A 20,025-nucleotide genomic window follows, 5' to 3' on the forward strand; every position below is an offset into this window, starting at 1 on the left:
GCCCCGTCTGTCCACCTTCCTTTCTGTCTCTTCTCGTCCCCTGTCGATATGCCATTCGCCACTGACGCTCGACCAGGATCAGTGACAGACGCGCACAGCTGCGGATATTCGACGAACAGATGTCCGAGCTGCGGAATCTCATGTGATTGGCTCCTTGTTCAACAGCCTGCGTTCCGCGTCCTCCACTCGATAGCGGGACGAATGAAACCCTGTAGAATCAACTGAGAGAGGTTGAAACGAACAGAAGCTAGCAGAAGATGGAGGGTGGAAACAAGAGAGAGAAAGAGGCAAGAGGAGTAATACAAATTAAATCTTTGCCTTTGCTATTGGCTCCCTCCGAGAAAAACAAATGCCTAGGTGCTTCTTCTTCTTCGTCGGCTAGAAAGTGAGCGGTTTTACTTGAATAGCCGACCTGGGCCGGGATTATTCTGACATGCATTTGCTCTCTCGTCGCTTGTGCACCCTCGCGCTAGGAAGCATCCGATAGCCGCGACGGCGCCTGTGTGATGGCCTTGGGGACTCTTGCATGAACCACTCTGTGATTCCGGTCGATAGAGTGTCGCAATGGCCAGATTGCAGGCATGTCTCGACGAATGCTACTTTGCGGTGATCACGGCTACATGGAGCGGGCACGTGGATGAGGGAGATGTTTTGCGTGAATATCGGATGGCCAATCGATTTGCATTGATGCCACGGAGACAATCTCTCCCTTTTGCCCACCTGATCGCGACGTCCGTGTAGAGAGGGACAAGGGTGTGGTAGTTCATCAATATTGTTGATTCCACTCCTTTGGCATTAGGCTGTAAAGAGAGACTCGAAATTCCGTTTAATAATCTCTAGACATACCCTGCTTAACCACTCGGGAACAGAAGATAAAAGACATCGCTCATGATTCAAGCAGCTATCTATATCAAGACTGAGTCAGAGTCTGGAGCCGTAAGTCGTCAAAGCCCCCATCACTCTTAGAATAATCGCTAGACGTATTTCATCATTGGCATACAGAATTGAACCTTTGACTGTTCGCTGGCCAAGGGCCTTGCGAAACTTAGCCAGGCGCAAAGACTGTAATCTCTAAGTATACTACGCTTCATTACTCGTATATCCTCTGTAGTGTATCCAATAAAAATAATTCTAGCATGCAGCAAGCCAGCTCAAGATTCAGCACTCAAGAACAGTAGTCGCTAGACTGGCTTTATAATCGTTCCCCCTATCTATACCAGAGTGAGTATTATGTCAAAGTCATAAAGCGACAGAAATGGGGGCGAGCGTACTCTATTAAATCATGGCGAGCCCTGTAAGCTCTTGGGCGGCTGCGCTTGTCGTGTATCATGTTTGATAGCGGGGAATGCTATCAGGTGTATCCATTATGCAACGCTGTAAAAGTAAATGCAACAGTCTATGTCTTGATTCGCTTATTAATTCCCATTGGTGATTTCGGCGTGTCTGCCGTTGGGCATGGGCTCTTTCTGGTATAGGTGATGCAATTTGATGTATTTGTAGACGGAATCCGGAATGTCTTCCACCCTCTCTCCGTTCTGTATCTGAGCACGGACGCGAGTTGACTAATGCGCTTGGTCAGTATCAATGGCCAGCGGAAAGGCACTAGGTTTTCTTACCGAGACTTCGTTGATAATTGTCGGAACGACCCAGATCTTGGCGTTGTATTTCTCGAGAGGCTCTATGGCATCTTGGGTTCTGCATTGAGCAGGCCTGAGATGATGATAGGTTAGCTTTGTTCGGATAACCAGCGGGCGTGAGGCAGCGCTACCTTTCAACGACAAAAGCTCCATAATAGCCCAGCAAGACCTCAATATCAGCGGGATCCCATAACTTGGGATCTGCCATTGTGGCAGCTAGGTCGGCGCCAATGAGCAGCATAATGCGCGCCGTCGTGAAGGTTCCGTCCAGGGTCTCAATGCCGCCGAGCACGTTGTTTATCTCGTGGTCGAAATGCCGGAGCACGTCAACCGTCGGGCTGTACAGAGGCTTGCCGGATTCATCAACGCGGACCGTCTCCCAAGGATCGATTGTGATTGTCACCTTCGTATCCGTATCGACAGCAAGGCTGCACACTATAGAAAGCAGTCAGTAGAGAGTTACAACAATCTCCCAGTTCAGCGCATTCAACCTACTTTGTATCCGGTGGTGGGCCGGCGCTAATGATGACTTTTGATATGCGTCCGAGCAGGGTGACATGTAGTTGCCAACGATTTCGAAGCCGGGATCGCTCTGTTTTACATATTTCTCCGCAAATTCAAACATTTGCAAGTCTATGGACTCGTTAGAGCGCCATTGGCGATATCCACGTGCCCTTAACTACTTACGCAGCGTCGTTACCGGGGAGAAGCTCCCGCAAGCAACAAGAACGAGAGGGACCTTGTCAGGCCGCGTCAAGCGACGCTTCAGGTTCTGGTACGGAAACGCATATCCGGGAGGCGATGCTATCGGCTGGGGGGCAGGCATCGGCGTGCCGTTTTGGTGCGGGAGAGTCCCGAAGCTCGACGCCGAGGCCACCATGATATGGGGATCTTGCGATATGCGATAGGCGGCGATACGAGGGGCAAAGGACGTCGCGAAGGGGAAAACGAGAAGCCCGAGTCGAGTTCGAATGGCGGTGATGCCGAATTTCGGTGGTCGCGTGTGTAGCGAAGGGAAGAGGATACAGACTATCTGGTGTAAGAGTTGCGAGGATGATGGCGATAGATGACTATTTAGGTGATGTGGGTATTCAATGCAAAGACGTAACGCCGAAAAGAGGGATTTACCCTCCACCACTAAGAATAGGTGCCTCCAGGTACTAAGACGCTAATCCGAGCGAAACCCGAACTTGTCAGTTGTTCCAAGTCTGCTAGCCTCTGCTAGAACAGGCTGTTTTTTGTAGTTGTTTTTCGTTTTACTAATCTGCGTCGCTGTTTCTCCTGTGGCTGTTTTTAGCACTGCGGTTCTTGGCTGGATCCAGCAACACTCCAAGCAAGACAGGAAGGCTTAATCTTGACAAATCCTCCAGCGTTTGGAATCTGCAGAAGGTTTGGGGAATTCAAATGCCCGTAAATGCAAAAAAAAAAAAGCGGCAGTTCGACGTCCTGCCTAAAAGTGACGTCAATCTCGCCCAGCCCGCGTCTCACATGCATCCTCCAGCTCGCAATCTTGTTTGCGCAACCTTGTCAAAGATGCAATCGGTGGTAAAACGGGGCGACGACAGGATTTCGGTAACGAAGTCGTGCATATGTACCTACACTGCATGCTTTTGCTCGTGCTATACAATCGTGGTAATACAAAGGCTGCACTAATCTCCAGGCCTGGACTAGAATCCTGCGGGCGTTGGGGGTGGCGGCCTCCAAAGCTGCAACACATGTAAGTGGTATTCAGGCTTTCTATAAAGGTAGTATGCGCCCTTGAGGTTTACCAAGAGTCCTATGGCATCTTGTACAAGTACAAAATGTCAATCATAGTCCAAGAATATCTATTCCACATAGCTTACCTGGTATCCGGCAGTGTGAACCGTCATCAATACCTGATTATAGGGTAATAGTATATGCGTCTCTCTTATAGAAGAGGCAAATCAACTTATCCTAAAATGGATTGACAGGTTGATAAGTATGGGGAATCAGATCCAACAGGCTGGATGATTACTGATGGCCTCGGTATTATGTTTCTAATTTATAGGTAGCCGTCTAATTAATTGAGTTCTCTTGGTCGCCCATCCAGCCATATGCTGCGTGTGGGTGGTCATGATCTGTGGATTTTATTGAGACTGTACTAAGCCATTAGGAGAATACAGGCACCTGTCTGCCGGGATGCAGCACGTGCGGAGTCTTCCGCTGCTTTGCATCACACTATTGATTCCTCCGAAAACCCCGTACCTTACCTTTTTACCTTGGGTAAGAGTCCACTTTTTGCAGCAACTGTCGACTATGGATACAAGAGGAATAAGGATAGATGGGGGAACACGCCGTACAAGCACTGCAAATACATACGAGTACACTATGGAACCTATACAGTCGAGGTAGGCAGCCAACAAAGGCAATGTATAAGACGAACTTTTTATTGCAGAGTATTGTACGAGTATACATGGGCAAGAAGCATCCAGATTCAACAACCCCTGCTCATGCAGCAGAAGGCGGTAAACCAAGCGACGCCGTTGGTGGACTGCGCCGTTGGAATCACACTGCAGCCAATCAAATCTGTCTTGGAGATGCAGGAAGACCCCTTGCAGTACCTGAAACGGAGCCCAACGACAAGCAGGTTGTCTCTGTGAGACAAAGAAGAGCCAGCTAATACTTGTATGTGAAGTACTGTACTCTGTTGGAAGCCAATGTTGAGCTGTATTCATGCTGGCACTTGACAAGGTACCTATCTTGAAAGCAACACCAGAAGCAGTTCTGGCATAACCAGGGACTACCTTATAGTACCAAGAAAGTAGGTACCGCGCATGTAGCGGAGTACTGCAGAAGACACTGTAGGCTAATTTGAAGATACCATGTGGCTGTGAGCAGTCAGCCCATTCCCCCCTCTCCCCAGCATTAACTGATTCTTCTTCCAGCAGTGCGCAGTTCAACTTTGGTACTATGCGCGGTAGTCCCCTTGTCATAGTATGGAGTAGGAGGTACTCTTCGGTAGTGCTGAGAGTACCAGCTACCCCACCCTTCCCCCCTCAAACGCATACAGTGTACAGAAAACCCCATTCAGAAAGAGAGGCGTGGAGGAGTTCTTGTCCTACGCCCAAAACAGTCGGTTTGCTGTTGGGTCCAGCATCTTTTTGCATGACGGCACGGCATTAATACTACCATCATCTCCTTTGTCGTCGCGAGCCCGAGACTTATAACACCCGAAGCGACGCGGAAAGCCGGGCTCTGCCCGCGACGCCGAGCTCTGGACTGTGCAGTTAGTCGCTGAGGGGGGACGACGAGCTGAGAGAGAGAGAGAGACAGACAGAGAGAGGTTGTCTGTGGAAAGAGAAAAAAAGATGCGGATCGCGTGCCTTCAGTTCGCGCCGCAGGTTGCAGATGTGGAAAACAACCTCAACAAGGCGGACGAGGTCCTCCACCAGGCGGATTCCGACGATCTGGACCTGGATCTCTTGGTCCTTCCAGAACTGGCCTTCACCGGTGAGGCTGCATATCCTATTTGGCATTTGCCCCACGGCTTCCTTTCTAACTTGCTACGTGCTTGGATCAGGCTACAACTTCAAGTCATTAACCCACATATCGCCCCATCTTGAAGAATCCAGCACGGGTATCAGCTCGCTCTGGGCTCGGAATACAGCCCTCAAGCATGACTGCACCGTCGTCGTGGGATACCCCGAAAAGGTAGATCCGATGCTGAACTGGCCTACGGACCCCCAGTATTACAACTCGGCAATCGCTGTCAACGGCGATGGTGAAACAGTGGCCAACTACCGCAAATCCCATCTGTATTACACCGACGAGACTTGGGCTTTGGAGGGCTCCCATGGCTTCTTTAAAGGACGGCTTCCCGGCTTAGGTCAAGCCGCCATGGGGATATGCATGGACCTAAAGTGAGTAATGGAAGGGCGGTTACTCTCCATCTCCCCAAACCACCAAAGCTAACACAACAACCCGTACGTTGAGTCCTTACAAATTTGAAGCTCCTTGGAACAAGTTCGAATTTGGACAACATGTGTTGGACAGCGGTGCTCGGCTTGTCATAGTTTCTATGGCTTGGCTTACCAATGAGGATCCTCGAGAATTTACCAGCACTCCCATGGAGCCCGATAGCATGACTTTATTGTACTGGGTGTCTCGTCTTGAGCCACTGATTCGGGCAGAATCGAATCAAGAAGTTATTGTCGTCTTTGCGAACCGCTGTGGCACCGAGAGCGAAGCAACTTATGCCGGTACCAGTGCCGTTGTTGGCATACAGTCTGGCGAAATTTGGGTTCACGGTATAATGGGCCGCGGTGAAACGGGCCTGCTTGTCGTTGATACCGAGTCCGAGCCGTATGCTAGACTGTCTTACCAGCCGCTTCAGCCCAATATTCGATCCGAAGACGATGCCTCACCAGACCTGGAGAAAAACTCTGGCAATAGCCCTTATAAACACAATGATCCTCAGGGTCAGTCTCGCGAAGACTATGAGAAATCATCCAAGGCACCCATTGACTCTTCAACGGACCAACAAGAAGATGATTTGCATATGTGGCTTATGGAAAACTCAATTAATCCGGATGTGCGACACAACCACCAATCTTCGGAGTACAACAAGGAATATGTCAGCCACACGCCAAACAAGCCCCAGGTTGAGAATACACAGAGATCATCGAGCCCAAAATTGAATATCAATGCTCTACAGATCGATATTCCGCCTGATCAATACATGCTCAGACGATACCTCGAGGCTGAGTCTCCGATATCCCATCTGGACTCATTCAAGTCCCCGAATCAGTCTACAACAGCACCTCCAGAGGAACTCCGCGGCTCGCGAAAAGATCGAGATGACTACGTGGCTTTCTACCCTGACATGATGGAAGATGAGAAGCGGTTTAGTCTGCGATCTGACGTGTCTGTCTGGAACAACGAACCTGGTCGAGTTCGCCAAATATCTGTCTCAATGATTGATGCCCCCGAATCATCGCATCTATCAACCCTAGAACGGCCCAGGACTGTTGAAGCGGGAAATAGCGCCAGATTTCAAGAGAGAAACCGACAAAGACATAGGGCACATAGCCAACGGCAATCCTCTGATTGGAATAGTCGGCGTGGTAGTGACTATGGGATGCCGTTGTCGCGACAGTCGTCTCAGAATCAACTCCGAAGCAAGTACAGCTATAGTCAAATCGATGAAATGGCGAGGAGTTATTCCAGCAGTGCTGTTCTACCAAACCACCTTTTGCAATCTCACACAACTTCGCAAGTAGCTGCAGAGGAGACTGGGAGAGGTAGGCGGCGATCTTCGCACAAACAACTAAAAGAGGGACGGCGCGAGTCTCGAGGCACGCAAATGTCCCAAAGAGAGCCAATTGATCTTTCACAGTTTGCCCTCATCGAAGAATATCCTTCTGCTAGTTGTCCGGTGCACGGAAGTCGCCCTCCATCTGGGACCAGGCGTCAGAACAATTCGAGGGCCAGAGGTCGATCAGGGAATCGTTCGCAACCTTTGCTGGAGGCGGAAACAGCTAGGAGACAATCCACCAGGCGCGGTACGTCGCAGAATGAAAGCCAGAGGGATGGGCACAGTCTATCACACCGACGTACGCACTCGTCACAGCCTGAACAAGTCCGGTCCAGCAATGAGACGAGACAGGGTGAGAAGGAGAGGTCCAAGGAATCTACTGCAAAGACGAGTTCTGGCCCCAAGACGCCGACTGCCATGCAATTGATTCCGGATCTGGAGTTACTTGATGGCCTTGAGAAAACATTCTCTTTGCTGAAGTGCGTGGAAAAGGCTCCGGCGCATATTGTGAGGCGACGTGTGAGCTCAGTCTGGTAGGGCCTTTTTGCTTGGTTTGGGCGACCGGTGTCATTTTGGCTTTGATTTGCTTGATTGATTTAGCGAGAATTTGCACTATAGACGACGCTTTTTCGCAATGCTACGTGAGGTATCGAACACGAAGTGTATAGGTAGCTATGTGAATTCAAGTATGGAACTACCTTAGGAGGTAGTCAAGCTACTCTCGAGAATGACTTTAAGTTGCATGCTGGCAATACCAAGTGAATGGCGTCAAGCGTGGCACATCTGATGCTGTCACATACGGTATGCAGGACCTCACGAATATTACTCGTACATAAACGCCCGTCCCTTGCAGTTTAGACGTGCATAAGCGAAAGGGAGGGGTTCTCATGTATACCGCAGCCACTGAGGTTGGTGCATGTACCTTGGCTGCCGAGGTTCCAGGTTGACATGTATGTACAATGGATGTGATGCAACAGGTGCAGTCATAGACTTCTGCATCGTCGAGTGATGATGTTCGCATATTCACAGTTGGCGCTCTCATGCGAGATTTAATGGCGCGTCTAGCGGAATTCTGACAAGAGGATACAATTTTTTCAATAATTCCCCTTGAAAGCTTTCACCCAACATCAATAAAGCGTGATCAAGTGTGATGGCTGCGGATGTGAACGGCGCTTGGGGGCGGGTAAAAAGTAGTCTCTCGTACGAGCACGAGTACTCATCCGTTTGTGAAGCGCGAGGGGATGTACGAGCATCACAGAGCACAGGGATATTTGCATTACCCAACCTCCACACGGGCAAAGCTGCACTTGCACACTTCCAAGCCGTGTCCCGTGCCGGCAGTTGGTTGTACGAGAGGCGTGATCCCATGAGGTGGTGATGCCGAGAAGCGCCGGTTTTTGATGCTGGAGTAACGTTGGACTTTGGGACGAGGACTTTTGCGTTTGAATGCGTGTTGGTTCGAGGTTGATGTGATGCGGATAGGCGGAGCTTGGCCCCCGCAGATGGGAGTGCAGGATGATGGAGGATGAAGATAGAGATGCAGACAGAGGGCAAGCGGGTCTGTCTGTATAGTGCCGAGTAACTTGACATACCTCATCGATTATTCTCTTCTTCTACCAGCGTAGAGAATACCTCCATGTCTGATATGTCTACTGCGTTCGGTAGGCTGGGTACATGTATCCATGATCTCTCTAGGCAGGGTAGCAGTGAGGCTTTCCTCCTGCAGCATGGCCCAGAAAGTGCCTGACATGAACGTATACGGCCTGGGATGACGTGAGGACGCCGCCTAATTCATCGTTATCGTGCCATTGACAAGACGGATTACGGAGCACTCGTACGGAATACGGTACGCAGACACGGCAGGATTGGATAATGGGCTAGTTGATTATTGCCTCGCAGCGGGGAAAAAGAGAGACAATTTTCTTTGTTCAACCGCCTCCAAATTGACAATTTCGACACCAGGCCTGTCAGCAACCATCCACAGAGTCGAATTAAGCGCCCAGGACGCAGCACGCCGCCAATCGGAGGCCGGCGACAGCCAGTGGCTGGCGATGGCGATGTGAATGTGAGCAGGGATCCCTGCAGAGGCTTGACGCCACGCAGGGGATCGCGGGTCGTCTCCCGCCTTTTAGTGGCTAGATGAGCCCTTGTCTGGCACGGCTTTAGCATCCAGCCGGTGTGAGGTGACTCGAGATTTGCTGGTTATGGATGGTGCAAGGCCCCCAAACTGAGGCTAGTTGGATAGCCCTGCCGGCTCTCACCATGACCGTGAACAGAACGGGACAAGACAGGATAGGACAGGACGGGATGGAGGAGGAGATGAGCGGCGGCGAACATGGGCGGGCGAACCGGACGTCCATCCACTCTGGGTGGAGAATGTGAAAGCTCTCTCTTTGGGGATGGCAAAGGACCTGCGATGCGACTCTGCATCTTCATCACATCTCGCAACCAACAGCTTCCAGCTACAGCTAGGCCCCCCTTGTTTTGTTCTTGGCTTCACCAGCGAGCGAGCGCGCTTCCTACTCGTACAGCACGCTACAGCACGGCCATTATAACAACCTCGACTGGCCCTCTCCGCGATTCTCCCGCCCCGAGCCAAGGACCGTCTCTCGTTTTCGTGAACAGCTTCAATCTCAGCATTGCCGTCCTCTAGGCGTGGCATGTAGCACAGGCCGGTCCTGTGTGTTTCTCCCGAAGCTTCCTTCGCCCCAATCCAATCCCTCCCTACATTCGCTATCACAGACACCCAAAAAAAGAGACAAAAGGCCACCCTCCCACACAGAAGCAAAGACGGTCAAGCGAGGCTTTCGCCAAAAAAGCCATGTTACGCTTCCTAACGAGCTTCGCAGCCGCCGGCGTGGTGCTGCCCGCGGCCGAGGCCATTCTGGTTGCGCCAGACTCGCCGTGTTCGACCAACTGCGGCAATGTTCTGGATTCGACGGCGCCCGATGACCTGGTGTGCACGCCGGGCCAGTACACCGGCGGCTACAACAACAATGCTGGTACCGTGTTTCAAGGCTGTGTCCAGTGCGAGCTAAATAGCGGTTATGTAACAAAGAACAACTATTCCGACAATGAGGCGGCCTTGTGTATGTGTTTCATCTCATCTAAGCTCTGTATGTTATTGTGATGAGAGCTCTAACCGTTCGACCCTAGATAACCTCCGGTATGCCGTATCATACTGCGTCTTCAACGAGCCTTCGCATTATGACTTTGTGAACAACCCATGTGTTACGAGGTAAATGCCACACCACACCGTCCTTGGCCTTGTGTCTCATGACTAACACGTTGGCTTTAGCAAAGCTTGTGGTGTCTTTGCCAACGCTATTGCGTATCAGAACTTGTCAGTCACGTATGACGACTATGGATACTGCGATACATGGCCTACCGGCGACTCTGTCGACTTTCACGGATGTATAGAGTGTCTTCAGGTTTCCAACAACTATCTGGCAAACTGTATGATGTCCTCTCATGCCCCAACTTAATGAAGGCCGTGGCGTTTGCTAACGTGGTGTGTAGTTGTTACTGTTCTTCAAGCTGGATGTGAACAAAAGCCGATGGATGGTCTCACCCTGGGACTTCAGGGCAACATCTTCTCAAGTGACGTTGTCAACATCACTGAGCCTACACCAACGGCCAAGGTAGACCCCGCCTGGTTCGACCATGGCCCGCTGGGTTTGGGTGGAAAAGTTGGCGTCGCCGTGGCGGGATTTATTCTGCTATTGACCCTCGCCGGTGTATTCATTGTCTGCAGAGGCAGAAGACGGAGAAAGGCCTTCCTCAGGAAATTGCAGACTAATATGCCACCGATGAAATCTAATCCAGGAGGATGGCCATCTATGTCTACAAACTCGCACGATTCGAACGAAACTCCCATCAGCCAGCGACCTCTGCGGAACTGGGATGACTCTCCCATGACTGGCAATACAGAGAAGACTTTCCCTCGATACTTCTCGCCTTATTCCTCCCAATTCAACAGTCCTATTAGTGCGAATGACGTCAACCATATGCCGTGGCCAGAACCTGCTCATGGATCTCCTCAATCCCCTCGAGAGATTGGACTCGCACTTGGCTCGGCCATTGACATTAACAATGCAAGCCATGAGCGATGGGTCTCTTCGCCGGACGACAAGGGCAAGATGAAGGAAGAGGCATACGAAATGCAATATGTTGACAGTGCTGGAAGCGGAATCATCGCAAACAAACAGCCGATTCACGTTGAGGCTCCGATCCTGGCCCATCCCGGCTATGGGAGAAACTCTGATAGCCCGCCAAGACAGTACGACGTGAATGGGAATGCGGTATAAAGGGACATGTATGCAAACTAATGTTCACGAATTATGAAGTATGCCATGTGCTGCTGGGTCTGATGCAGGGTTCTCCCTCTTTTTGTTTCTGTATGGTGTTTTGGTGTGCTTTATACATATATATACCTCTTTTGTTGATGCTGTAGCGAAGGAGCGCAGTTTATTGGGATTGGGGTTGGGGGCATGGAAGGGGATTTGGAGGCCTGGATGCTGGGGATACCCGAACACACCTTGATGGTGCAAGTTTTTCAGAATAAATTTGTTACAATCTCGATTTTGAACGAAATGCGTAATGAGTACAATGATTGAGTAGTTGACATCTCATCTGAAATCGGTATCCGGTCCTGTCTAATGAGCCCGTCAATTGCCTGATATTCGAGAAACAAAAGCCATTGGCTTACAGTGTTGAGTCGTCACGTAAATCTATGTGATCAATCTTTGGTTAAGCTCTCTTCTCTGCTTGCTCTTATTTGCACCTATCTTTCCACTCTTTCTGATCACACACATAACAGAGAGTTCACCTTCTCAATATCGTCGACTTTTTTAGTTAGTGATTGTGTTGATCTATGATCAAGCTTTTTGCGTTCGTAGCAGTGTTGGTGCGTGCTTTCATTTCAGTAAAGTCATTCGCTTTAATCAAGAAAGTTGTTATTGATGTGAAATATTTAGTACTGGCGGCAGGCCGTCACAGAGACTGAATAACACGCCACACGCAAAAGTGCCGAATTTGTTGCTCTCATGGGTATCTAACCGAGTGTTACTCCAATCTCCTCAAGCTCCATGTTCTCCCATACACCCTTGAGAACTCTTCCAATGCCCCTCCGGTATGCAATGCCATCAACCCAGCCGATCCAAAGGATAAAATAGAACTCATAACAAAAGGCTCTGCGACCCGACACCTCTTCCCCTGGAAAGATTGCTCGCTGAATCACCCGGTACTCGGGTAAGGAATAGTCATCATCCATACCAGGAACCCGCCCCTCAGCAATGGCAATTACTTCGCATTTCTCGCTAGACTTTTGGGGGAAACCTTGGTCCAGTCGATCGTCAAACAATATCCCAGCCCAGGTTCCGTCGCTGAGACAAAGGTTGAATGTGCCATGCATTGTGACGGTATCAAACTTTTCGAACTTGTCTGATTTGACCAGCCATCCTCGGTGTGCGACACATCTCAGTAATGGGCCATACTCAACATCCGGAAGAGGTGCTTCGGCACTCTCGGGAAATGGGAAAGGGTGCGGGTATTTTGTGTCTGGAGACGAAGAGTGTGAATACTTGGCATCAGATCTGCGCCCAGCGCCCCGAAAAGTCCAGCCTGGAGGCATCGAGGCATGGTTGCTGAAGTGTTGATACGTAATCAGCTTTGGTGCCTCTCCCTGGGGCCTGGTTTTCCACCATTGAACTAGAGGTTTGAGCTCATAAATGTTCCTGAACGACGTATCTTTGTAAAAGTCTTCTGCAAAATACCTCCATATGCGTGTCTTGATTGGACCCCTCGTGCGTACCCATGACCAGCTCGGAAGTAATAATTTCTCTGTCTTTCGGAGCTGAAGAGGAGTTGGATTTAACCAGTCCGGTTCCCATAGCAGAGAAGCATCAAAAAACACCTCTGGCAGACCGTAGTGAAATCCCGAATGAAAGGACTGCTTTAAAACTGTCGTCACGCCAGCAAAAGCGTGGAGTGTGTCATCGTCAAATGACAGATTCTTCCGACTATAATCTCTGACCACATCCAGGTAGTGGCCAATGTAAGGCCAGTTTGGAACATTGCAAACGAAAGATATTCGGTCAATGAAGCCTCTCCTCATACCGTGGGGTGCCAAGTCCCATTCACAGCTTGTGTGTTTTTGACAGTGGAAGCTCACGATTGACGTGAAAACAAGAACTCGTCGTGATAGGTAGGACTCCTGTAATGTCCATCCGCGAGTCGACCATGGCTTGTCTTTGCCATATACGGTAGGCGTAGCGTCACAATCACGTCCAAGTAATAGAGTATGACCAGGGAAATGCATTTCGCTCCAGAGTGTATCCCGCGGCTCTGAGCAGCGACCAATTCCTGGAATGCCGTAATTACCATCCGCTCCCTCTGCAGCTACAATTGTAAGGTATGCGTTGGCATAGACGGAAGCCATTGCGTTCAAAAACATGGTCCGCTCTTCCTCATCGTCTTGGACAATGCATATGCAGTCTGTCCAGAAAAAAGGGCACCCGAGTTTTCGTGCCAAGTCCATAGCATCCACGATGGTTTGTGCGAGCTTTGGCCCCTTTGTTCCCTGACCATCGATTAATGCTCCCGGTTGTAGCATTTTCTCCAGATTCTCGGATGTCGTTTTCAACATTTCCATTCCACCCCATACATAACTTAAAGCGATATATTGGGGATTTTGGGCAGTATCAACCTTGACTAGGCATTGATTTTCCAAATCAATGAGGTATAGCCACTCGAGCTTACTCGTAGATAAGAAAGGGGCAATTTTCTGCGATTCAGGCCCATGAAGGCGGTCGCACGTTTCGATCCATTCTTGAATGATTGTGGTATCTATTTTGTAGGCATCCATCAATCTCCTGTATTTATCGTAGGGAAATGAACCAGGGCCCAAGATTTCTGGTTCGCATGGTAATCTTGATAGGCGAAGTTTGAAAGCCTCAGCTTTATTATCTTCACGACAGTGAAGGATGCAGGAGAACATGTAACCATTCCAGCATAACTCTGCTTCCCAGTCATGCAGTCGTGCCCCGATAGCCACACGCTCTAGACTATGTGTAACCATACGATTTTCTAGGGCAGAAATAATAGACTGACAGCATACGCAGCCTTGATTGGCCCGAAGATCCGCGAGATTCCCTAATCTAATGGTGTCATGTTTCTTTTCGTAACACGGCTTTCCACTCGCAATCGCATCAATACGGGAAGATGCGTAGCCATCCGGAATCCGGTTGATCAGGGGTTGAGTTAGAATGAAATTGCCGACGTATTGACAATTATTACAGTATTTGTTATCGGTATTATCTGAGACGACTCTGAGCTGTGTGTGTTCCGGTGGAGGGAGCTGTCCGGGCAAATTGGCACCACACCGATCTTGGTGCCAGCGCGCTTCGTCATCATAGTTAGTTGTTATCCACATCTTTACTCTCTTGAAGCATGCGTAGAAGGTCGATCATATATTCTAATGTATAGAGATCTTTGAAAAGTAAATTCCACCTTTTTAAAATGCAGGAAATGGCGGATCTTATGTGCTTTGCCGCCTAATTTGCCGCCGAATGCGACGAAGCAAAAGGCCTGATACCCGAGAAACAAGGCTCATTGGCTCGGGAGTTATGCATGTTGGTTGACACAAGGCGGTCTCGGGGCCGGCCCTCGCCTAGACGTCTTTGAACCGTACAGCCTCGCCCTTCTCCACACGCTCGGCCCATCTGCCCGCCTTTGTCTTCCATATCCCATCGCATTGCGAGACTGCTTCGTAAAAGTCGTTCTGCAACGGGCTTTCCTCGACCCATTCCGGACACAATTCCTTTATTCTGGCTTTGTACACCCTCCGTAGCTGTGTCTGCTCGTACTCCATCTTGTGAATCCAATACAGTTCGTTTTTGCCCTCGTTGTCCAGGTAGTCTGGGTCGTTGCGCTTATCCGCTTCTGGTGCGGCCTCCTCCGGTGTCTCGTCCGCATATATATCCCGCTGTGGCTCATCTTCTCGAGGTTCACCGTCAAGAAACTTGGGCATTTGAGTTAGCATCCAGAGTGGTAGTGCCGAAACGCATTCCCAGTCGAGCACAGCGGTGACTTCGCCTTGTTCGTTGACTAGAATGTTGTTGAGATTGAGATCATGGTGTTGGAGAGCTGACGACTCTGATCTGGTCAAGTCTGGGGAGAAAACCTTGGGAAGGAGAGCTAGGAGGGTTTGTGCTGCGGGCAGGATGTCCTCGGCATCTTCGATGTCGTCTTCATCCTCAGACTTCTCTAGAACCAAATTCTGATGCCGTATGATGATGGCCAATATGGTGTTTAGCCAGTCATAGCTCGAGTGAAATGGTCCCCTTGGAATGTCGTATGCAAGATGATCGCCCATGAAGAACTCATGGGACACGAGGCGCCCGGGCGCGGTCGCGATTTGTGGCACATTGGAGTCGAGTGAATCTAATGTCCCTATTCCTTTGAATGCGGATTCTTGCTTCTCGAGACCTGATAACTCGAACTGGAATGCTGCAAATCGCTCCGTGAGAGCGATCTTCTGCTCCATCGACATGGTGCGCCATCGCTTTCGTGCCGATGTGCCCTGCATGTACTCCATCAAGATCCATTCGAAGCCAATCTCATTGTCATTACTGTCGTCAAAATCGAAGACCTCGGGAACTGGGATGCTGGTGTTCTCGTGCACCCACCTCAAGGTAACAACCTCGGCGCGTGTTTTGTGACGAGGGTAGACGGGCAAGGTGACGCGCATGATGAAAGAGCGCCCGGCTGTGTGAATCAGGTAGACCTTATTGAAGAGACCTGCTGCGTGGAAGGTGACGGTGCAAATATCTTCGGAGGGCGTCTTGAGCTGTTGGCGGCATACGCTCTCAATCGCGCCGATTGAAGGTTCCCGTGTCCATACTGGCATCAAATAGAACGTTGTTTGCTGCCACCCTAAACCGTCCTGCATCGGTCGCGGCATGCTGGAAGTAATCGAGCAGAGATGTCGGTTCTGGATCTTTGTCGTCTTGTTCCCTGGCAATCACGTCGTGTTTCTTTCACTTTGCGATATCCGTTCAGGTTGAAGCTCTGATAATTAATCTAGCCAATAAAAGATCCCCAGTACTCGAGGCAGAAGCCACTCGAATTCCGAGCTATGGTTGCAACGACGGTCCATGCGTTATTCTCGTCCCTGCGAACCAACGTATCGCCAACTGTAGCCCATCTTTGTATTTTGAGGCTAATCGGCCAGAATCTCTCCAAGTCACTGCTTGTTGCCAACCCCTAGGCCATGGATGAATGGTAAGCATGGTGTAGGGAGAACGGGGTTGAACTCGAAAAGAAGAAAAAGAGATTCAATGTCCGTTTCAAGTATCTGAGTTGTTAGGCATCCCATTTTTAACCAATGAGCGCTTGATGCCCGAGAATCAAAGCCCATTGGCTTGGAGGGTTACATCCATCCATGCATGCTTACGGCACCACCACCACCACCAACTTATATCAACACCATTCCCGCATCACTAGTCGAATCAACGAAGGATATAAAAAGAAGACAAAAAAAAAACATACAACAACCGGTGTTCGCTGATGGTCACCCACTCAACTACTAATCTGTCTCTCATTAGCTTGACTCTGGGAGAGCGGACGGGATCCCGTATTTTCTAATGGATGTGGTCGTATGTACCAGACCCTGGCCAACTCGGCCTCAAATGCCTGCTCGCAATAACAACACAAGCTTCGAAAAATTTGCAAAAAAGCAAAACATACAACAGCCGGTGTTCGCTGATGGTCACCCACTCAACTACTAATCTGCCGGTTAGAGGCTTGTCTATGGGGGAGCAGACGGGACCCCGAATTCTCCTCTACCTATGGTCGTATGTGATAGAATATGAAGCTGAATCGAATTATAAGCTGGTGTTCACTGATGGTCACCTACTAACTCAGCTATCAATCTGATGCCTGCTAAGGCATTCATAGGGGCAAGCAAAGCTGCTGCATCAATCAAGGTCAGCTAGTTCAACCAAGGTCTTCCCGTTCGATCAAGATCTTCCGATTGTTATTGCCTTAGGTAACTGAACTGGATCGCTGGATTTTAGTTCTAGAAATGTTGCCTTCTGGCTACTGGAGGCTTGTATACAGCGCTTTATTCTTGCGGAACCAGGCTTTCTTATATAGTAAAACTTATATTATTTTAAAGCACGAGAAGCGCTATTTTCCTTTCTGCAAGTTGCATACAATTCGGGCAAAGTATTATATAATAGCCTGCGATTATTGTAAGTACCTAAAATAAATACATAGCTTTTCCAAAACTCACAAACGCTACAAAAGCAATATCGCTATACCAACTTTGACCCTAGAAAAACACAATAACTGAGAGGCTTTAGTACCTACAAACAGTAACCAAAGGCTAATTGTAAACCTAAATATATTTTAACTTTCCTAGTGCTTGGAGAGTTATTAAATTATGTATAAAAACAGAGCTAGAAGCAGCTCTTCACTCCGGTTGAGCCTTCTCGCAAGAACTGCTTCGCAGCTTGGCTTGACTACATGTAATCTATTACATACCGGTTTGGCTATCTATACACGATAGCAACGCCTGTATCCCAAGCTTTCAAAGTACTGGATTCCATCGTTTTCCTCACTTGTCGCTTGAGCTTGTGCGCTCCATCCACTTTGCTCAGCCCAGAGAATTTTGTCCCTTCTTCCAGTGTGATTGGGCATCCACGGGCGCCATCACTCTAAGAGGACGTGCGAAGTCTCACACTACTCTCACCAAAGAATACCAACGATGTCATCTTTCGACTCGGAGACGCAGATACGCGAGGTTCCGATCTATCAACCCGGACCAACAATGATAAAAGACGGACTACAAGCTGTTCTCGATGTCATCGGGACATCTGAGATGGAATCTGAATATAGAGATTCTGTTCTTGTCGCCATAGACTTTGAGAATACGGCCAACTTTGACAAGTCGACAAATCTTCCTATAAATGATGTCCAAGTTGGACTAGCCATTCTAGATCCTACACATCTAAGTTCTTCAACTTCCTCGGAACATCTAATATCGACCTATAACTTTGTTTCTGGGTCAGCAGAATACCGCCGAAAAGCTGAATTGAAGTTCTTATTCGGAAAGCCCGTGGTCATCGATCATTGTCACATGCTAACCAGTATAATGCAATGCATTCCACTGGGTCGTAAAATTCTTCTCGTAGGCCACGATATTCGACATGAGATACGAATCTTGAGGCAGTTGAAGTTTGATTTTTCACACTTTGATATCACTGGCTCCCTCGACACATTCAAAATAGCCCAGCAAGTTCTTCCCTACTTTTCTCTTTCCCTTGGGGAGCTTCTCACTGAACTTCAATGTCCGCATAATTGGCTGCATAATGGCGGTAATGACGCACATTTCACTTTACGGGCCTTGCTCTTACTAGCTGAGCGCAGTTGCCCTGGCCATGTTGGGATAAACAACAACTTGAGCCGCGCAGTAGCAGCTGCAAGATTACCGATGCCTCACATCTCGCCTGGTGAAGCTGAAATAATAGTTCAAGAACAATTGACTGCTGCTAGAAAAAGAGAAAAGAAAAGAATCAAGCGAATTAAGAATACGCGGAAGTATCAGTCGAAATCTTGGGGCCCTGAAATAATTGAACAGATCCGGGCTGAAAGAGCTGCCAAAAAAATTCAATAACGAGAAATATGGATCGTGATGATGGATTCTAAATAATTCCAAGGCTAGGTATGGCTTTCTATTATCATGGCTTTCCATTATTATCCTATTGTCACTTTCCGTCTATATCTACTAGGTAGCAAACAGAGGTCAGAAAAAGAGAGACCGTAAAATAAATAAATGTATATAATTCGCAATATAAGCACCTAATTACTTTATAAAACAGGCGCAGTATAGAGATAATACTAAGTAAGAAATAAATATAAATATAATAATAGCTACTAGAGAAATATAAATATAGTAGCAGATACTAGAGAAATATAGATATAGTAGCAGTTGCTAGAAAGATATAGATATAGCAGCAGATACTAGAAAAATATAGATATAGCAGGAGATACCCGAAGAGTTAAGATTTATAGGTGTGTTATTTAAGGCACGTGTGTTCGTAATCTTCTCAGTCTCGGTTTTTCTGTCCTCCGCTTAGTAGGCAGTCGCGGTCACAGTCACAGAAGATAAGGCAGGTCAGCCAAGGTTTATGCCAGTAGTACTTGCCAATTCCAGAAGGCAGGATATAGACAATCCCAACGTGGCTCCTGCCCAAAGGTACGTAAACACTATCCTGTATATGGTGAATTTTGGCGACGTCGCAGCCTTCTTTGACCCCCTTGATACATCGTCATAGGCAATGAGAGAAACGCCAAAAGTATCAAGCCAGCCATTCCCACAAGAGGAGATCTACTTTTGCGTCGGGCCGATTTCTCTGGATATATAAACCAGACGTATAACCACATGTAGCAAAGCCTTAATTCGCGAAAGCCTGCTATTTAATGGACAAGACATTTGCACAATCATCAACCATGACTGTATTACCATCGACCATGACTGCAACATCGTCACTTTTGACTGCAGAATCATCAGCTACATCTACGCCTGTAGACAAACCTCGCTGCACGCACTATATCCCCTGCCATTGTCCCTCGCTTCCCGAATATGCTTCTCCGCCGCTGGGAGATGAATCGTCTCCATTATGGCTGTAAAGACCTCATCAAGACGAAGACTACAATAAGACCATAATTCAGCATACGCAAAGCTCGGGTTATCGGCGGATAGCGGCCGCCTGGCATGATGCGTGGTTGGCTATCAACATGAAGATTAGTCGTCCGCTTCGTCCGCTAACACCACCTAAAGTACAATCATTTCGATGGCTGATATCAGCTGACATTATTCCCCGGGGATATAAAGATGGGCAAGCGCCATGGCGTATGCTGATACGGTCCTATCTTACAGACCTCCCCTCTCAATTCATTCAAGAAAAGATCAGTCGAAAGTCTGTATTTTTATGGAAGAATTTTCCAAGACATCTAGGCCAACTGCATAACCGTACAAGGCTTGATAATGCACCTCCTGAGATTACATGCGGGAGACGAGCAGTTTTCTCCCAATATAGCCAGGATTAT

The 20,025-nt window shown here is 48.7% G+C and overlaps 4 protein-coding genes across 4 annotated transcripts; 2 read left to right on the forward strand and 2 right to left on the reverse strand.

Moving 5' to 3' along the window:
• Positions 1 to 1,415: 1,415 nt before the first annotated feature.
• On the reverse strand, positions 1,416 to 2,517 carry V8C40DRAFT_267271 (uncharacterized protein; the record flags this gene model as incomplete). Its single annotated transcript, XM_083219836.1, has 5 exons — positions 1,416 to 1,562; positions 1,617 to 1,710; positions 1,769 to 2,072; positions 2,133 to 2,270; positions 2,325 to 2,517. 5 exons carry the CDS (start codon positions 2,515 to 2,517, stop codon positions 1,416 to 1,418), a joined length of 876 nt encoding a protein of 291 aa, XP_083071516.1.
• Positions 2,518 to 4,674: 2,157 nt separating this feature from the next.
• V8C40DRAFT_248896 (carbon-nitrogen hydrolase) lies at positions 4,675 to 7,640 on the forward strand. The gene is made up of 3 exons (XM_083216638.1): positions 4,675 to 5,108; positions 5,179 to 5,518; positions 5,592 to 7,640. The coding sequence occupies exons 1-3, from the start codon at positions 4,967 to 4,969 to the stop codon at positions 7,447 to 7,449; spliced, it is 2,340 nt and encodes a 779-aa protein (XP_083071517.1). The 5' UTR covers positions 4,675 to 4,966; the 3' UTR covers positions 7,450 to 7,640.
• Positions 7,641 to 9,510: 1,870 nt separating this feature from the next.
• V8C40DRAFT_248900 (uncharacterized protein) lies at positions 9,511 to 11,438 on the forward strand. The gene is made up of 4 exons (XM_083216639.1): positions 9,511 to 10,001; positions 10,069 to 10,150; positions 10,211 to 10,368; positions 10,432 to 11,438. The coding sequence occupies exons 1-4, from the start codon at positions 9,734 to 9,736 to the stop codon at positions 11,217 to 11,219; spliced, it is 1,296 nt and encodes a 431-aa protein (XP_083071518.1). The 5' UTR covers positions 9,511 to 9,733; the 3' UTR covers positions 11,220 to 11,438.
• A 527-nt stretch (positions 11,439 to 11,965) lies between these two features.
• V8C40DRAFT_275688 (phosphotransferase enzyme family domain-containing protein) lies at positions 11,966 to 15,874 on the reverse strand (the record flags this gene model as incomplete). Its single annotated transcript, XM_083220755.1, has 3 exons — positions 11,966 to 13,618; positions 14,603 to 15,177; positions 15,283 to 15,874. 3 exons carry the CDS (start codon positions 15,872 to 15,874, stop codon positions 11,966 to 11,968), a joined length of 2,820 nt encoding a protein of 939 aa, XP_083071519.1.
• Between the last annotated feature and the right edge of the window lie 4,151 nt (positions 15,875 to 20,025).

The sequence above is a fragment of the Trichoderma camerunense genome, assembly GCF_050948025.1.
Source record: "Trichoderma camerunense strain CBS 138272 chromosome Unknown V8C40scaffold_12, whole genome shotgun sequence".
NCBI classification, from domain to species: Eukaryota; Fungi; Ascomycota; class Sordariomycetes; order Hypocreales; family Hypocreaceae; genus Trichoderma; species Trichoderma camerunense.

What these genes read in the sequence shown, in the direction of transcription:
- V8C40DRAFT_248900 (XM_083216639.1), top strand. Translation starts at nt 9,734, where the DNA reads ATGTTACGCTTCCTAACGAGCTTCGCAGCCGCCGGCGTGGTGCTGCCC. An exon ending in CGACAATGAGGCGGCCTTGT is followed by an intron (nt 10,002 to 10,068) that starts GTATGTGTTTCA and finishes GTTCGACCCTAG; the next exon opens with ATAACCTCCGGTATGCCGTA. An exon ending in CAACAACTATCTGGCAAACT is followed by an intron (nt 10,369 to 10,431) that starts GTATGATGTCCT and finishes CGTGGTGTGTAG; the next exon opens with TTGTTACTGTTCTTCAAGCT.
- V8C40DRAFT_248896 (XM_083216638.1), top strand. Translation starts at nt 4,967, where the DNA reads ATGCGGATCGCGTGCCTTCAGTTCGCGCCGCAGGTTGCAGATGTGGAA. An exon ending in TCCAGAACTGGCCTTCACCG is followed by an intron (nt 5,109 to 5,178) that starts GTGAGGCTGCAT and finishes TGCTTGGATCAG; the next exon opens with GCTACAACTTCAAGTCATTA. An exon ending in GGGATATGCATGGACCTAAA is followed by an intron (nt 5,519 to 5,591) that starts GTGAGTAATGGA and finishes CCGTACGTTGAG; the next exon opens with TCCTTACAAATTTGAAGCTC.